Source organism: Diadema antillarum, unplaced genomic scaffold (genome assembly GCF_040938485.1).
Source record: "Diadema antillarum isolate AM-2024a unplaced genomic scaffold, OU_Dant_1.0 seq00000340_RagTag, whole genome shotgun sequence".
In the NCBI taxonomy this organism is placed as follows: Eukaryota; Metazoa; Echinodermata; class Echinoidea; order Diadematoida; family Diadematidae; genus Diadema; species Diadema antillarum.
In genome coordinates, this window is record NW_027271353.1 from 764,146 (window position 1) to 783,315 (window position 19,170).

The 19,170-nt window shown below is 37.6% G+C and overlaps 1 protein-coding gene across 1 annotated transcript; it reads right to left on the reverse strand.

Moving 5' to 3' along the window:
- Positions 1-5,962: 5,962 nt before the first annotated feature.
- On the reverse strand, positions 5,963-16,033 carry LOC139730858 (uncharacterized). The gene is made up of 7 exons (XM_071641733.1): positions 15,927-16,033; positions 12,976-13,249; positions 11,662-11,725; positions 10,781-10,809; positions 9,845-9,925; positions 8,451-8,593; positions 5,963-7,529 (listed from the first exon to the last, which is right to left on the reverse strand). The coding sequence occupies exons 1-7, from the start codon at positions 16,031-16,033 to the stop codon at positions 6,047-6,049; spliced, it is 2,181 nt and encodes a 726-aa protein (XP_071497834.1). The 3' UTR covers positions 5,963-6,046.
- Positions 16,034-19,170: the final 3,137 nt, after the last annotated feature.

Here is a 19,170-nt window from a genome sequence, read left to right on the forward strand (position 1 = left end):
GCATATGCCCGTTTGTTCAGAGTACATGTATTTATAACAGAGTAAATTGTGCCCTCTTAAGGCCCTAGGGGTAGGTTAGGGGTATATGATGCACCTGTCCATTCTTCATATTTAGTGCCTGTGCCGTGTAGGCAAATACATGTAGTACTTCACATTATTCAAATGGGGAAATAAGTCTGAAATTGTTAAAACTTATCCTTGATTGTTGTGTATGCTTTTACTCATGTCATTGATGGTTCATCATGTCTTGTAGTACTCCCCCCCCCCCCCAAAAAAAAAAAAGTAGTACAGTGTAGTCCAGCATCATTTTTACTTACCTGAGCCAGAGACTATTGTGTATAGTTAAGTGAGCTGTTTCATCCCATTTTACATTTAGTACGTTATCAGAAAATTTGTAAGACATACAAACACTAGAAAACCATACCTGATTGATACACAAAACCATAAGAAAAAAAGCATCTGTAGTCCTTGTTTTTTCATTCTCTCTTTTCTTTAATTTCAAAGATGAAAGCAGCATCCTGGAATCCAAGGCAATTTTTCAAGATATGGCACACAACCTTGAGGCACACTTTATAAAATATTTCATGCCAAATGGTACAATTTGTAATCTGCTATGATGTCCATTAACCACAATCCACAAACAATTCATAAACCATGACACAAATGTACTTAGATCAACTCATCAAAAAGGTTCGCATTGATGGACAAGGCAGTGGTATTGCCTTCATTGTACACAACAGATACATGTAGCGTCATTTTTGTTTTCTTACAATACATTCCAAATGCAGTTCATAGTTACATGACTTAGCACTATGTCAGTGCTATGTCTTTTCTCTAACACCAATATGGGTTAAAGACCACATCACGCCAAGACTTGTATCAGTCGTAGAGTATGACGATAATGGGATACCATGGCAACTGCTCATACACAATCACAGCAGATTGGTAGTTGTCCAATAGTTGTTGTAGTTGCACTTTACATTGTAGCTCAGCTCCCTATTGTTGAGGTTCTATATGACATGATTTGTAATGAAGTAAAATAATAAAAAAAAACACACACAGCACAGTGCACATTAGTCAACTAATGTCCCTTGGGGTGCCTTCAAGCGCTCTCCTGAAGCGAACAGAACCGTACTAAACCCGTGCCAGAGGAACACTTGAATACTCCTGAAGTGTACCGTACCAAACCTAACCGAGTCAAAAGTGGACCACCTAAAGATGAGCCCCTACAGGGTACCAAGAGGGTACCAAAAGTTCGCATTTGAAGAATGTGCTTAACATGGACATACGTCATAATTCAAAGAGTTCATTTCCTCAGTTTAGGACATCTGTAAGAAGTTTAAGTGCACCAGATGAATGACCCTGTTGCTACAAAATGCGTGACCTCCCTCTAAAAATAATTTGTGAGGTGCGCTCTCTCAACAGCGCACTCGAATGCTCCAAATCTGGCACAAAACGGTATGGTTCGCTTAGCATCAGTTTGCTTTGGTTGACTTTTGAGCACTCGAACGCACACTTGATCTTACCTATGAAATCAGTTGATACCTAGAATAAAAGCCTGCAAGTCTATGACTGCACAGTGGCCACTCACCCTGTAGACCTAGATTACATTTTACAGCGAACACACAACTCCAGTTGACAGAGAAGACTGTAGGCATGTCAGTGGCATAACTTTGGAAGTCTCTTTTTTGTCTGACTTTTTGTCAATGGAAAGAACACACTTCCTTAACCTGTTACAAGGATATATCATCGCAAATATCATTCTGCAGGTCTTTGGTGAAGTGATCGTCCGATATCCTAGAAAAATTAATTCTAAAGAATTCCTTTTATTTTTTCTCTCTACTCTTGTGATATCACAAATAATTGTAGTATTTTCAGCTGAGGAACCAAAATTGTAAGAATCCACAACTGAATGGATTGTGCGATTTTCCTCCAAAATCTCACAGAACACTTTTCTTTCTTTAGTTTTCACACCATGACTTATCACTCACTTTAAAAGCAATTTAAAACAATCGCCACAAATATGATTTCAGCCAATTGCTACAAAACTGGAAATTTATAAGTACTGTCTAATGGGATATATTCAAATGTCCAAGGTTTGCTGACTGTCCCACTTTCCTACTGATAGTATAAATATGTTTTAACAAAACGATGTAACTAAAACATTAGCACATATACTTATTTTCACATTAGTATTAGAGTGCAAAATTCTCATCAAATTTCCACCATGAAAATGTTCACAACTTGAAATATTATGCCCACTGACTGTAATATTTTAGGTTTCTAGCTGTTACCATAATAATCACAATTATTGTTGGTTACTGATATAGTAAATCTGTGCTTGCATTGGGTCAGAAGTTTGTTTGTTTCATACATGTATGACAGCTTCTATCGTAACTAGAAACCCCATAGAATAACCACCATAAAACATTAATTATGATGTTCAGATCAATTCACTCTTTCCACCTCCCCGTGGTTTCTACACAGTATGTTATTTTCTTTTTTCGAAATTGGTTCAAATCACATCAAGGAAGCCTCTAAATGCTCACATGAAAAAAAAAATTTATACAAATTTGCAAAGTTAATGGAGACTTAAAATATTCAGCTGCAACTGAATGCGCATAATGCAATAAATTTGACAGCCAATATCTTCAGCTGGTTTCATGGTAGGCCTACATGTATCAAGCAGCAAGCTCCAACCACGGGTGATGGAAAAGACAGTGGATGTGTCAACAATTTCGATATATAATACATTATAATGCGACTGCATCTTGATGTCAAGCATTGTATCAAAGCTTTCCATTTCTGCTTCGATTTACTTCCAATATTTTACACAGAAAAACATAATTTTAATTCTTTTACTGTTCAAATAATTGTGTGTGTGTGTGTGTGTGTGTGTGTGTATGTATGTATGTACATGGTATGCCTGTACATATGCCATATACTTAAAAAGAATTACACAAAGTAGAATAAATATGATAGTACATTGTACTATTGAAACAATCTACACAAATACACATTTTGAAATTATGAGCATCTGATGTAATTTATATGAACATCGACACTGAAAATATCTTGCTGAGTTGTTACCTAATCAATACACAGTTTTCATGATTTCAGTTCTAGACAACAACAACAACAACAACAAGAAATATAGACAAGTTGACTTGAGGCACAGCGTGCTGGTCTTTGGGTATCTTTTTCTTCTTGTTATTGTTATGTTCCTCTACAGATCATCCCTGTTTTGCTCAAGGACCAACAGGGTATACCCAGTACAGCCTGAAAGATGGATTTATGCTTGGAGATTAATACTTGTCTAATTAATACTAATCAAATTGTCTCCCAGTTTGCTTTATATACTTTTTAAAATTTTTTTTCTTCCTCCATGCCCTTCCTCAACAACTACACACAAACATATCAACAAGCTAAGTAACATTTAAGTACCCTAGTATTTAGCAGCACTCCTGAAAAGTGAACACTGAAGAAGAAATATAAAACTGAAAAAAAAAGCCTTCATCTGATCCGATCTGTGCTATAAGTTAGGACCAAACATATTGAGTACAACAGGTTGGTCTTTTTGTTTGTTTGTTTATGTTTTCAGTCATTCATAGAAACCTCAGAAACATAAACTCACATTTGATGCATCAATGGTACTTGAGAAGACATGAAAAAAGAATGCTATTGCACACTATTTCATCAGGAATTAAAATACAAATAGCTCATCAGCCATGATACAATTGTACATAAATTACTAATGTTAGGAATAGAATGAAATCAATATAATGCTGCTACTGTAGTGTAAAACTTTATGCTGATGTGATTTTTCAGCATACACTGTACAATAATTCCTGTTCCTGTATTTATAGCCCCAATTAGCGGAGAGGGATTATGCCCAGTGTGGCATTCCTGGGGTTCTATACTTTGTAAAGATCAACTCTCTTGTCCAGAGCCAGAAGTAGTACACATACTGCCAAGTCTGCAGAATTAGGAGTTTACAATAGCAATCACTGGTAGTAGCAATAGGAGTCGTGTGGCATTCTGATTGAATCCACCGCTTCTTACAATATATTCATGTATCGTAATCAATATATCTTAATATCATTATTAATATAAGTTATCTTAATATATATGATATCATAATAACTATATCATAATCAACGATAATTCCTGTTTGTGTTGAGAAAGTCTTTGTCAGATTTCACCTGCCTGTTTGTAGGGCACCAACACATCTCTGTGTATTGTAGCATGCACACGGAAGACAACGAAAACCTTATCATATCTGTTTAATGAGCTCTTTGGTGTTGGTGGATTCTATCCCCATAATTCTAGATCAACTACACTACATTTTCTTGTTTCAAGAAGAACACATTAAACAGATACAACACATTCTAGAAAAACTTTGGCTACACTTACAGCACACAACACATAGCATTGGAAGAGATCCTATCAACCTCACTGCATAACATATAACAATATGTCTACACTACGAGATGTTTTTGCGCATTGGTTCAACCATCATTACGATACACTGTCAGAAGGCTATCAAGAAAATGCTAAATGGTTTCATACAGTGCACTTCCGTTATAACGAAATGCTCAGGACCGGCAGTTTTCTTTCGTTATAACGAAATTTCGTTATAACCGAACAAATACAATATATAACGAAAACAAGGAACCACGTATATATTATATCATATTATGTTTGCTGAATACTCATCATACACCGGAAAGCTATGTGAAATGTGATGCGATAACTGTATTACAATAACAAATGCAAGTTCCCCTCAGAAACTGTGCGTGACACAAGGAGCGAACACACAGTGGTGTGAAGCGTTCACCCATGCAGAGACGCTATGAATGCTTGTTCCGCTACGTATTTTCGAAAGCAATTCGCATTTCGTTATAACGGAGCACATTTCTTTTGTTTTTCTTTGTCTGTGGCGCTCGGAAAAGACTTCGTTATAACGGAAATTTCGCTATAACCGTGTTCGTTGTAAGCGAATTTTGTACCATAGACTTTAATGGTGATAATTTTGGGACCAGAAGATTTACTTCGTTGTAACGAAATTTCGTTATAACCGTGTTCGTTGTAACGGCAGTGCGCTGTAGTAAGCACTGCACTTGTCACAGCCATATGTCAATGTCATAAATAGTTAAGACACTACTAGTCTAGACATGTCCAGACATTTTGCATGTTGATATTACAAGTGGAAGACATTGTTGCACATTCAGAGATTCCAAAGAAGTTTTTATTACCAGTAGGCAGCTACAAGTATGGTAATTCTTGAAAATTCTTGAAATGAGAATTGAACTGGTGGTTGGGGAATTTCAAGAGCAGTTCACAACCTCGCATGTGATAAGCTTGCTCCATTTTGCCCTGGGCATAAGTACAAGAGTTCAGGACTGTACAAAATGGCAACATGTTGCATGCACATACTGTAATGTTTGCTTTGCAACATTGTGGAGAATTTGGCCTCTACCACCAAGAGAGTTACTTTACACAAAACTATTAAGATCAAATACTAAGGACTGAACTGTCTCCATCCATATAGGATGATGTGCACGAACATGTCATTGATGGAGTTCATTGAGAACAGCAGGGAAATATTTCTTTGAAGAAAATGTACAATTATAGAGACATTCTTTGCTTAAAAACTCCAAAATGCATAGGAAGTCACACACAAATAAAAACACACTAAAATGTCCCAGATGAATTTTTGGAAAGTGCCCTAGTGGGACCTGAGGAAAAAGACTAACATTCAAATGTCCTCACTTTGATGACATAGAACTTATCTGTCAGTTTGTACATTGTGGTTTTGATTAATTAAGCAATCGCAGCAAAAGTAAATTTCATTCAACCTTGATCACATGTCAACAACCAATGAATATTTGTTAATCTGATCATACACAGATCTTACAATCTTAGATCTTAGAATCTTAGAACCTTACTTCATGCCCCTACGCTCTCAAAATAAATTTCATGCTCTCCTAATATATTCCATGTCATCCAAGATAACAATACTTTCATGAAATTTCCTAGAGGATTTTTACTTCTTCTTTACCTTCCTACCCTTCTGTCTTGCTTTCCTTGTGCGATAATGAGCTGACCTCACACGGAGAATCCTTGGATTCATGCTGGCGGCTGTAGTGGAGACTGGTTCTTCGGTCAGAGAGAACCTTCGCTGTGACTGGAAACTCTTGCCCGCTATGAGGGCATCCCTGCCGCGTATCTGTCGTCTTGATCCTGCAGTTCTTGGTCTCGCCTTTTTGTCACTCTTCCCCTCCCTCTCATCCTCCCCCTCGTCACCACTCTTGTCTGCATACTTTCGAGCAGACAACCCCAGCTTCTCCATCCTATCTGAAACGTGCTCCGCCCCTTCCGTCGAGGCGACAGTCATTCTGTTGGCCCTCGCGCTCTGCACCCTTGAACTGCTGTATGTGGCAAAGCCAGACCGCGGCCTGCCAAGGATTATGTTGTTTGTGTTGATGGTATTGTTAGGAGTCTTGCTCCGTCTGCAAGTGTGGCATGATTTAGGTCTCCTCTTCTTTTTCTCTTCCTGCCGTGCATGTCGTATGTGCAGGTGGTAACCAAATTCTGTGCAAACCCCGTTGCAGTAAGGTTGTCGGCAGTGGATGCACAAGCCTCTGCCAGCTGCATTCTTGTTTGGACAGTCTCCTGCACACACCAGCTGAAGGCATTCCTCACAGCAGTTCTTTGACTGCTTTGGTTTTGCCAGAGCACTGTGCGCTCGCTCTGTGGGTATGGCAGCAGTGTCATTCCAACCTTTCCGCAGCCCAAGGGCAGATGCAGACCTCCTCTTTGGGGAACTTTGCTGGCTCTCCCACTCGGCTGTCTGATACTGCAGCTTCTCCATCTCAATCATCCTCTCCATCAGGGCCGCATCATCTGCATCCGGAGCGGTCCTGATGATGGTTCGCCAGTCCTTGTCCATCATGCTGAGCTCCAGGAGATCCATGTGGCAGTAGGGTTCACTCAGGGCATCGGCAAAGGGATCCTGCCTCTTCTTCTTGGCTGCACTGGATCCACTGTATGGGAACATGCAGTCAATGTTCCCTGACAGCACTTCTGGGGGGAGGTCGAGCCGCATCAGTTTCTTCTTCATCTTCTCCCTGTGGCGACGCATGCGCTCCATCCTCTCCCGGATCTCTTCTTCATCTTCCGAGGAATCCATATCCATGGATCCGATGGACCGCCTCTCACTCTGTTCCACCTCGTCACTCACCAGCGAATGCAGGTCTTCAGACACACCCAAGTCAGAGTCTGATTCATCAAGCTTGTAGTCATCGTTGACGATATCGTAGGGTCCAAGGCTACACTCACCGTCCAGTGATGTCCCGTCTTCTCTGCCATATTCTCCATCACCTTGTAGCTGGTGAATCACGTTGGGTGAGAGCTGATCAAACCGCCTGACATCAGACAAGTTGGTAGCCATTCCAAGGGTGGAGTGAGGGCGAGGTGGTGGACTCAATCTCCTCCTTCTTGAAGAGACCATATGAGACTTGGGCCTCCTGCAATCAGCAAAAACAGAGAATAACTAATTGACCTTTCCAAAGTCTTTCTTCGTTTAATACAGGATCTGCTTACGAATTTGATTCCTCTAAAATAAGAATGAGACATACCACCTTCTTGCTTGAAGATATCAAGATCAATGTTTATGGTGAATATATTTTTCTCTGACTATTGATCAACAGTCAGTATTATGAGATTTGTTTGGTGCATGTATTGAATATTAGGATTAGGGAACGGGAAACATGGCATTTTATGATAAACATTACACCTGTCGGTCTATGAGCCGACAGCAATATTCTATTAACACTGGACTTACTAGAAAACAACAAACCATACACAACTACACCTGGGCAAGGGATGAATAGAAATGATACATGATTAAAGGACTGAGCTGAAATTCAATTGAGTAAATATTGGGTCAAGTGAGATAAGAAATTTAGTGACCAACTCTTTTCTGTGATTCTTTCTGTCTATTTAGGTCACTTTTGTTTAGTTCCCTGGAGTTGCCCATTTGGGCAAGTTTTTAACTGTTCAATCAAAATTGTAAAGTGAAACCTTGTTTTCATGACATCTGATGAAGCTACCTGGTATAACAAGGTAATTTATATTCTTTTATTTTTATCCACGACATAAGGAGAAATCTATTATAACAAGGAAATTATAGTGGTCTCAAGCATCTCATTATATAGGCAACTCCAACTAAAAATGAAGTCCTTGGAACCAACAGTTTTCTCTTGTTATGTCAAAATTTCGTTATTTCTCAACAAATGAAGTATAGAGAGATATGATATTCAGACCTGAATCAGAATCAGACCTGAATTTTCACTTCGTTATAACCTGAATTCCGTTATAACTGTGTTCACTATAACAGGAGTGCACTATATAGCAAGGTTTCCCTGTCATTGAGTAGAAAATCTTACTGCTTCTTCCGCTCCTTGAAAGGGGTACACTGGATTGCCAGATCTGCCTGGAACTTCTCCATCTCCCCCGAGGCCTCCCGATGGTTCTGAATGCTGGGATGGGAGGAGGGTAGGTTGGCTGCCAGCTGGCTTCGTCTCACACCCTACCAACATCAAGAGGAAGGAAACACCGCTTGAAATACTGGCTGCCATGAGCCAACGAAGGATTCCATAATCCATCCAAAACATATGAACTGCAGCATTCAACGCATTTGATTTACTAGTACAAACTACAAAATGTGACAAAGTTTGAAAGAGTTACAAAGAAAGAATAGTAGACTACCATCACCAGACATAGATGCCTAGCAACCATCATTTTAAAGAAATTATATGTTTTGGTGGCCCAAGTGGGCCACCCCCCCCCCCCAACAAAAAAATAAAAATAAATAAATAAAAGATAAATATATAAAATAATAATGATACAAAATAAATACAAAAACCAAAAAATAACCAAACATTTTGTGTACATTTCTTTTCATGTTTTTGACATCCAGAAAAAGAGAGAATAACTTGCATACCAGTGCTTGATAACTGCATGCATTTCAGCTAGCTGCTGCAACCAGGGCTGCCACTGATCGCCGCTAGTCTTCACAGCCAAGCTCAGTCTACAAATTCAGGGAAACTATTTTTCTTGCAATTGATTGACAAGTACCCTTAATTGACAGTTGTCACACAGTTGCAATAAAAACAACTCATTGCAAGATTAAAAAATTTATCAATTTTTTCTCATTAAATATTTCTCTGCCAAAGAATAGAAATAGGTATACACCTTTAAATTGTTGAATATAAACATTTCATGAATATGTGGTGCCACAGAAAAGTCATGTTTATGCCTTAATTCTATATTAAATATGTTAGATTTAGTGGACTTTCTCACAGTACATGGTATTTTAAAGCACTTTATAATACCTACCAATCTTCACATACAATGTAATTATATGGTTTACAATCATTTTAATGTTTTATCAAATAATTTGATTTTGTAATGATTTTCTTTCTTACTTCTATTAGTCATAGTGCACAGTATTTGAAATAATTCATTACACCTGTCAATTAGGAGTTGGAGAATCAATGTTAATACATGTATGTGCAAGATGTACAGTATCTGTTTTGGTTTGTGTGTATGTGGGAGGGGGTGGGTGAATGAAAATTCTTTCACAGCATAACAAAGGCTGATGACACAGCTGATTTATAAAACTGTCAAATATGGTTCTATAGCGCAGGAGATATGAAGTATCAGTTATGTGTATACTGAAAATGAGTTACTGGAAAACCTTTTAGGGGTCTGCAGCTAAGACTAGTTTCCTGTTCTGTTCTGCTCTATTTACATTGAATAAGAGGAGAAGGGAAGTTACCTGAAACCCGGTAGAACCATATCTGCCATTCAGGTGGAGGCTTGCTTCTGTGACCTGCTGGGTCAGCTTCCGAAAGGTATCCTAGCAACAAGATATCAACAAACGATACTGCTCACTCATGCTCTGTTCCAGAAGATATAGCGATGAATGACAAAAGTTGTACAGTAGGCACGCCACAATCATAAATCATTTTACTGTGATTACATTTTTCACACAATTACTCTCATGATTTATCTTCAATTGGAAATATATGACATATAAAAATAGTGATATTTCATCTACCAGCGACAGGTGTCTCTAAGTGTTGAAAACATTATATCCTATATAACTCCAGAACAGAAAAAATTGTAATTCCAGATTTAAGAAGAAATAAAAAAAGCCCATCTTATTTGGTTTGTGTTCAAAGACAATGTTACAAGATAGGAAAGGCTCTGGTTAGGGTTTTAAAAAAGATAATAAATGCATTCCTTTTTGATGAACATTTTGATTATATCTTGGACTGGTACACCTGCAATTATAAGATTCAATATCATCTTGTAGGCAAGTAAGCATGACATGACACTACCCAGTGGCGGATCCAGGGGGAGCGCACCAGGCGTGCACCCCTCCCTCCTTCATTTTATTGTTAAAACAAAAGAAAAAAATGGAAAAAATGGGGGAGGGGTGCATGCGCCCCCTTTAATTTTGTTAGGGCACCCCTCTTTACAGAATTTGTGGATCCACCCCTGCTACCAAGAGTACACTCTTGGTACATGTAGAACACATTGTATAGCAAGAGATTAAAGGCTACAGTATGTCACACATCCTAAATCATCTATCTAAACAAGACATCCACTGAACATATTAAGATGTACAATTGAGAGGACAATAACAAATCTATCTACTGTGAAGATGGGAATACGGTAATTCAAAATATGTTAAAAAGTTTAAACTTACCTGTGTAATTTTGTAGAGGGATAAATCTTCTGTGAATTGAATAAAAACAGAATACTTTATAGGATGTCCCTTCATGGAAATTGTGATTTTAAGAAGCAATTATAAATGATGAATAATGACAATCACATAATATCAATCCAACTAAATTAACATAACAGTAATGCATTAAAACAATGCAGCTACAATCCAACTCGGAGTTACCATGTACACAAAATATTTCAATAAAATATGCAAATCAACAATTTGCACTATAGCCTATGGCATTATATTATGCTTACTTTTTCCACTACAATTGTGCAGAATTTGCCAGTATGTTAGATAACATATGATACAGTATAATGACATCTCAGATATAAGACTATGTTCCCATTGTACTCTTGCATTTTTGAAGTCAAGATATACTGAGTATTAAAGATATCTACCAATGCAATTCAAATGAATGTCTTTCTCACATTTTTTTTAGACAAGTGGCATTATATTTAAATGCTTACATTCATCATCATCATCATACTCCTCTCCTTCAAAATGGACATATTGTGGTGTACAAGAAAATAAATATGTTTGCAGATTTACTACAAATTTTCTTTCTCTTTTGTAGTATAATGCACCTGCATTAGTCTGTTTGTGTTCTTCAAATTTGTTACATCGTTGTCATTCAGAACATGTACTTTCCATGCTATGTCAAGTACTTTTTTTTTTTTTTTTTTTTGGTCTTTTGGGTAAGTCCTGAATTTTTGCTTTCACTGCTATGTTTCGTTTTTGGAGGAGAGGGAGGCCTTCTAAATTTTGGCTTTCACTACTTCGGTGTTTTTTTTTTTTTTTAATTGGTTTTAAATTACATTTATCGAGCAACAAGTACTATATGGAATTACCTAACATACCTTCTTCAAGCTGAGTATTCAAATCCTGCTTGAAGTGAGACCAACTTCTCCAGTGGAGTGTGCCCTGGGACATTAATTTCACATGAATTTTTTGGATTATAATTTCTTTCTTTTTATAAACAAATGCATCAACTGATAACTTCCATCCATGAGAAACATTGTTCAAAGATTGCTCTTTGATATTTTGATTACAGAGTTACAAAAAAAAACACTACAGTGAAATAAGTAGAACATATAACACTCAATAAAAATATAAAGACCTATGTATCTGCAGAGTCCTGCTTCTTTGTTTGTTTATTTGTTTGTTTGTCTTGTGACACACACTTATCTGTCAATTTGCTCTACTTGAAATTGATCATTATGCCTTTAAAATATTTGTCATAGACAGACATATCACATAAATACTGATTAAGGAATACACATAATCGGGTCACAACATGAAGTTACACATGAAATAGTTATAAATAAAATCAAGGTCAACTCACACACAGTTATGATTTCTTTTATCATATGTGACATGTCAAAGCAAGCAACTTGTGGCAGTACTATTGTGTAAAAGGAGAAATTTTTGTGGTGTTGAAATTTTTGTGAAACCAGAAACCAGCATGAAAATAAAAGCACACAAATATTTTTGCTTGCTATATGTTCCAGTAGCGCTGCCTTGATTCTGTGGAATTTAAAACACACAAAACTCATCTTACCTGACTGAGCGGAAAAAAAAAATTACTCACACGAATATATCCACTTTTACAGTAGGCCTTTTACAGGAGATCTCCAGATGATTTTCAGACTTTTACATTTGAACAACTACAAATTAGTTATACTGGGTGTACATACTAGTAGTCTCAGAATCTATAGTGATTAGGATGAGGAATAAGAATGCTTTCAAAATTTAGAGCAAATTGCAATAATGAACAAGGATGATGACATGGCAGTCTCACCATAAGAATGCATGAGTTGGGGCTCAAGGAAGTAGAACAAAAGAAGATGGCATACATAGATTCTACACAGGTGAACTTATTAAGCAAGTGATATTGTAATGGAATTACACTGCCACATTTCTGAAATATGTGAGGCTCCTATGCTATCATCATTGTTCAGTGTGATTTGTTTAGGTTTTTCAAAGTATTGGTTTCTCTGCTCACAGACCACAATAAATTCAACAAATCTATGAAAACATGGAATTGTCGATTTATGTACTACCCATGATGTGAAGTTTTGAAAATCGTCTGGAATAATATGTCCGTTTAACATTGGTTGGAATGCAAAGTATTAACAATAACATTATTGGTGATGATAAAAACTGTACCGTACCTTATCCAAACCGAGATGGAGTGGAAGATCATTGCTGCGAACAAAGCCTTCTTCTGATCGGTCTTTTTGGAAGCCCCATCGGTCACTGGCTCTCATTCCATTCACACATAATCCCTGGGTGGCTCGCCGGTTATTGACTCCCCTTCCCAACCCACCCTGGGGTCGATGGGTGGGGTGGGGCACCTGTTTGTTCCCCCTGACAGGGAACGTTGGTCTGTTGGTGGAGGATGCTTGATGGGTGGACCGGGGTGAAGATGACTTCATTTGATGAGACCTACAAAGAAAGAAGAAAAAGAAAAAGAAATTGGTTTGCTTTATTTCAGATATGGTACCAGGTATATATCGTCTGCTGAGAATGAGAAGGGCGTTAAGTTGTCTTGAACACTATGGGTTTAGTGGCAACTTAACGCCCTTATCATTCTCAACCGACGATATGTACATATATATTATTTGTATAAAATTATGCATACTGCGCTAACCTTCAATCAAGCCCTTATAATAATCTGTATTATGTTCCGAATGCCCTTTTGAGTGAACCATATTAACAGAGATACCAAAAATAATGCAGACATGATTCAGTAGTTTAACTAAGTGGCTTTTCAGTGTACTCAACTACAACAATCCCCATCGCTCGTGCTAGTTGGTTTCTATGTAACACAGGGAACTTTATAATTCTTTCAAAGTTACAAGACTCATGCACATTGGTGTCACATATTCACATACAAAACAATTATGTTTGGTCCTTCATTTTAAATTTTGAACACAAATTTGTGGAAATCAAATATCATCTTTTGATAGTTTGCAGACGGTATTTACTCCAGGAGTGTGAAGCAAAGCACATTCTGGAGGATTTTGTCTTTGTCGTCTTTTGATAAACGAGGATGTCGGGTCATTTCATTCTTTATAATGGATTTATATCTCTCTTTTTTTCTCTGTAGCTGAAAGATATGGAAATATGACAAATGCCACAATGTGTCAAAAAACATCAGAATTCTACCATTTTGTCTCCCTAACTTGTACCTTTACTTATAATCCTCTTTCATTACAATCACCCATCCCTTTCACCTAATATATTACCTTTTGCTGATTTTTTTCTATTCTTTATAAGCCAAGTATTAGATACAGTGCACTCCCGTTACAACGAACACGGTTATAACGAAATTTCGTTATAACGAAGTAGATCTTCTGGTCCCAAAATTATCACCATTAAAGTCTATGGTACAAAATTCGCTTATAACGAACACGGTTATAGCGAAATTTCCGTTATAACGAAGTCTTTTCCGAGCACCACAGACAAAGAGAAACAAAGGGAATGTGCTCCGTTATAACGAAATGCGATTTGCTTTCGAAAATACGTAGCGGAACATTACAGCATTTATAGCGTCTCTGCATGGGTGAACGTTTCACACTACTGTGTGTTCGCTCCTTGTGTCACGCACAATTTCTGAGGGAAACTTGCGTTTATTATTGTAATACAGTCATCCCATCACATTTCACATAGCTTTCCAGTGTATGATGAGTATTCAGCAAACATAATGTGATATATATACGTGGTTCCTTGTTTTCGTTATATATTGTATTTGTTCGGTTATAACGAAATTTCGTTATAACGAAAGAAAACTGCCGGTCCCGAGCATTTCGTTATAACGGGAGTGCACTGTATATGTTTTAATCATGTTGCTCACATTAGGGTTCCATGCTTTAGTGTTTGTTTCTTCTTCATGATGTGGCATATAATCCTGCATTGTTTTACTTTATAACAGTAAAGAACTTGTTATTCAAGGTGATACTCCATTTACCCATTGTACAAAATGGACATTGTATAGGGTCCAGGGCATTTACCCCCTGGGCAATTACCCCGGAACCTTCCCCTGACCCTAACCCTAATCCTAATCCTGAGCCTAATCCTAACCAAATCCAGACTCTAACCCTAAACCTAACCCTAACTCTAAACTTCACTCTAACCTTATCACTAACCAGTATTTAGTCGGGGGTCTATATCAATGCACATGTACAATGTATGGATCAGAAATACCACATATGCCTTAAAGTATACGTACTGATCAATCTATTCACAGTTCCATGTGCACACAACCATTCATAAATCTAGAAACATATTCAACCAAGAACAAGCCTCAGGAAATTCTGGACCAATTGAAAACTAATTTTTGTTATAAAAAAAAAACAACTTACAAGCACAACAGAAAATTGAAAGGTAAATATCAAATTTTAAAAATTTGCTATATTTTTTCTCAAATAGTTGATATACATTTGTAATCAATATGCAAATGAGTGAGCTGGTGATATCATTTCACAATTCTCCATTGATCATGTACAAACAAAAACAAAAACAGCTCTCAAGTTAATCCCAGTATAGTTTCTAGCTTCAAGTACAAGCTGCTTCAAGGGATTACTGCATCAAGGTATCAAGGTAAAAAAAAATGACAGCATTTAATTCTTCTACTTTAAAAGAATATATCTAATGTTATGATGTCTTCATAGTACTTGTAAAATTATCTCTTTCTCTCCAGACTAACCTTAACTGGTCCAGAATTCCTCTTCAACCTCAGGGGTATAGAATGTGTGCTTATAAATTCTTGATACCTATTTTTTGTGTGTGTGTGTGAATTCCACAAAACTTCAAAAACTGTTAAATTACATTGTACATGTGGTATCAGTATCAACAAGTAGATTTGAATCTACAAGTTGTGTGCCCCACTCAAAAGATCTTATAGAGACTACTTTACTATATAAATTACTATTATTTTCAGAAAACCATAAATGTTCACAGCGATGAAGGTTCTAGTTACAAGAATGTGAGTTGATTGTGTGTATATGCTTCTTCCAATGTTGGAGCTGCAAGCATGGCCATGGTTCCCTTGTTTGATTGCCAAGGCAATGTTGAATAATGTTTACAAATCAAAGTTTGTCAGGAAAGTAGTATAACTCACCCAATAAAACCCTTTCTCGGAGTATTATTCGGGTCAGGAGCGGGCCAACACTGACTGTAGACTGCTGTCAGCACGGCAGTGTTGGAAACGTCAAGCTGTGACTTCATTCTTCTTGTTCGGACAATCACAAGCGATAGCGCTCACCATTTGTACCCACTCGCACTACACTGAAAAGTGAAAACCACCAGGGCTCCACAACTTTTGGCGTCTCATTTTGTGCGTATATTTAAAACGTGCAGTAACTTGATTCCCAGAAATCGACGCTGCGATGTCAGCAGAGCCTAATAATAAGCTTATATCCGAAGTGGATATACCGCATACAACTGCACAGAGGAAATAATGTCGCATAGGTTGCATGAGTTGCAGGTGTTTATCGAAGAACCAAGTCGTCAACGACTAGCGGACCGCCACTTGACATCTGAGGCCGAAACTCTGGGCTAGTCACTTCACGTTGTGCTTACTGTGCGTGAATTATAGGCCTGAAACCACAACCTGTAGCGACACCTGTCTGTCGCACCGTCACTACAGTAACTGGACGCTTTCCGTGGAGGGGCGAGGGGGGGGGGGGGGGGGGGGGGGCTGTTGAGTGGCGCGACCACGAGAGGGTTCTGTGGGTGCGACAAGTCGTCCTTCCGTTCTTTGATTGATACATTAACCTATTTAACAATATTGCTGCTCTACCTTTCATTCTACCTACCATCTATTTCGTTTTTATTCTCAAAATATTTATCAGCTTACAATTTCACCTAACAGTAAGATTTGAAAGATATATTCATTAATGTAATCATTGCAAAGATATCCCTATACTCCACTTGGCAACCAATGGGTTTACCATAACAAAAGTTAATTCGGTACCTGTTATCTATTGTTACCGTTGGCATTGTAAGCTGGCCAGTCACAATAGAGGTCAATGAATCCAACAGAGGTATGGCCTTCAGGCTCTTTGACACAATCTTATCAAACGTAGAGAATAGCTGCGCCGAATTATTATCCAACTATTGATTGATAAGCGTATTATTTCCGTGCAGGAAAAAAAAAAGTTTCATGAGGTGGATGAGGAGAAAAAGGCTAGTGAAAACCAAAGAAGTATTCCTGCCAGATCAATGGTTTTATTGATTTTGAGCCCAGTACAGTTGTCCGATCCAAACAGACAGAAGACTATAGTTTACAACATTGGCAGAACTCCGTCTCTGAAGGTGAAAATTGATCTGATTCTTTATTTTGTACCTGCATGATTAATGTCAAGTCAGGTTGAACTCAATACTGAAAGAATGAACTACTAGTATAGCGTCTGTTATTTTTTCATCACTGGCGAACAGCGAGGTTGACACTGTCAAGACAGAAAACTCGTTCAAGTTGAAGGATTTTTGTTTTGTTTTCTTCTTTGTTTTCAATATTACGCAAAGACAAATATCAGAGAATTATTTTTATTTACAAGCACAGATGTTTAATTGAAAATAACAACAACAACGAACAATAGGAAAGAACGGGTGAGTGTATAAAGCTATTCTTAAAACTACTAAAAACTGATCTGAAAAGATGTCTAGACCCGGAGAGAAAAGGGGGAAACATCACAAACTATTCATAATGTGATTACATATATATATATATATATATATATATATATATATATATATATATATATATATATATATATATATATCACAAACTATCGATAACGTGATGATGATGATGACTATATATATATATATATATATATATATATATATATATATATATATATATATATATATATATATATATATATATATATATATCTCGGTAGCCCGGAGGAAACTAGTAAAGCGGCTGTTGAAAACTCGACATATAAAGGCAAAGAAAGTGAAGAATCACACGACGTCCCGCTGGCTCCTCCTTAATTCCCATCGCAATACTAGTATATTTTATTTAGCAGTTAAATGACAATTGATAGCAGCATTAGTGATGAAAATCAAATGGATGGTACGATCAGATGTTGCCTCAGGGTCGTTGTGGCAATAAGTAAATAGCTATTGTTCGGAGCCTCATTGTGCTGCCGTGAATTACATGCAGGGCGATATCAGGCCATACACCTGCGTATTCAGTTCAAGAGCCGGTGTTTTGGCCGTTTTCAGCCCAAGCTCGTTAATCTAACACTGAAATGACAAAAGCATGTATTTTTGTCTAACTGCCGGAGTAGTATTGATTTTAAGTTTCATTCAGCGAGCCAATAAAGGCCATTCATACACGGAGAGCCGCATTCCAGCCAATTCACACAAGCAAACACCTGACCTTTTGAAGGCGTATTGATCGTTTGCTCGGGTAAACATGGGATATTTATCTCCAGAACTGCGTCAATTCTATATCGGCAAGTGACATAATTTTGTACATCGATGTCACAAAGCTCTAATCCGTAAGGTGGAACCAAACATTCAGAAATTCACGTAGTGCCTACACCTAGTTTTTTCCTCAAGAAATGTTCACCAAATATTCAACGACTAAATGTTGAATTGATGTATCTATAGCCTCGTCTTCTTATCACTGACTACGAGTCAGGTATTGGCAAACACAGAAGGGTCCTACGTTGAATTTCTTGGTAGACTAAAGAAGGCAAAGAAATCGGGTTTAAAAAACACACGTACACACAACAAAATGTGTTCATTTCTTTCATGGAGGGAAAATACCTAGGAATTACTAGGCGAGACTAGTAGTACGTCTTTGAAAATACAGAGGTTCAAAAAGAAAAGTAAGACAAAAGATCATTTTTTTGTATCGCGATCGATACGGAACGCGATAATTATCATTTAATCTTTTTATCTTTGTGTGTGTGTGTGTGTGTGTGTGTGTGTGTGTGTGTGTGTGTGTGTGTGTGTGTGTGTGTGTGTGTGTGTGTGTGTGTGTAAGCAAAAGTCGAGTTTCAAATAAAGGCGGGTGTTGAGAGGCATGATGAGGTACGTGGTCAAGGCCCGACTAGGGTGTGCATTGTCGTTTGACTTTCCAAATCTTAGCTGCCTGGGATGTTAAAATTCTCGTCTTTTTATTCCATTTTCCACTTCTCTCAAGCCATAGATAGCAGATGATAATGACCACACACTACACACACACACACACACACACAAACAAACACACACAAACACAAACAACAATGCTATCCCCTTTTGATCGTAACGGAATATAGAAAGACTAACAAATTATCGCCTATTCCACACCCCTATTCTTTCTTACAAACCATTTAATAAACATCGGACGTATTTACGGCCTTAGA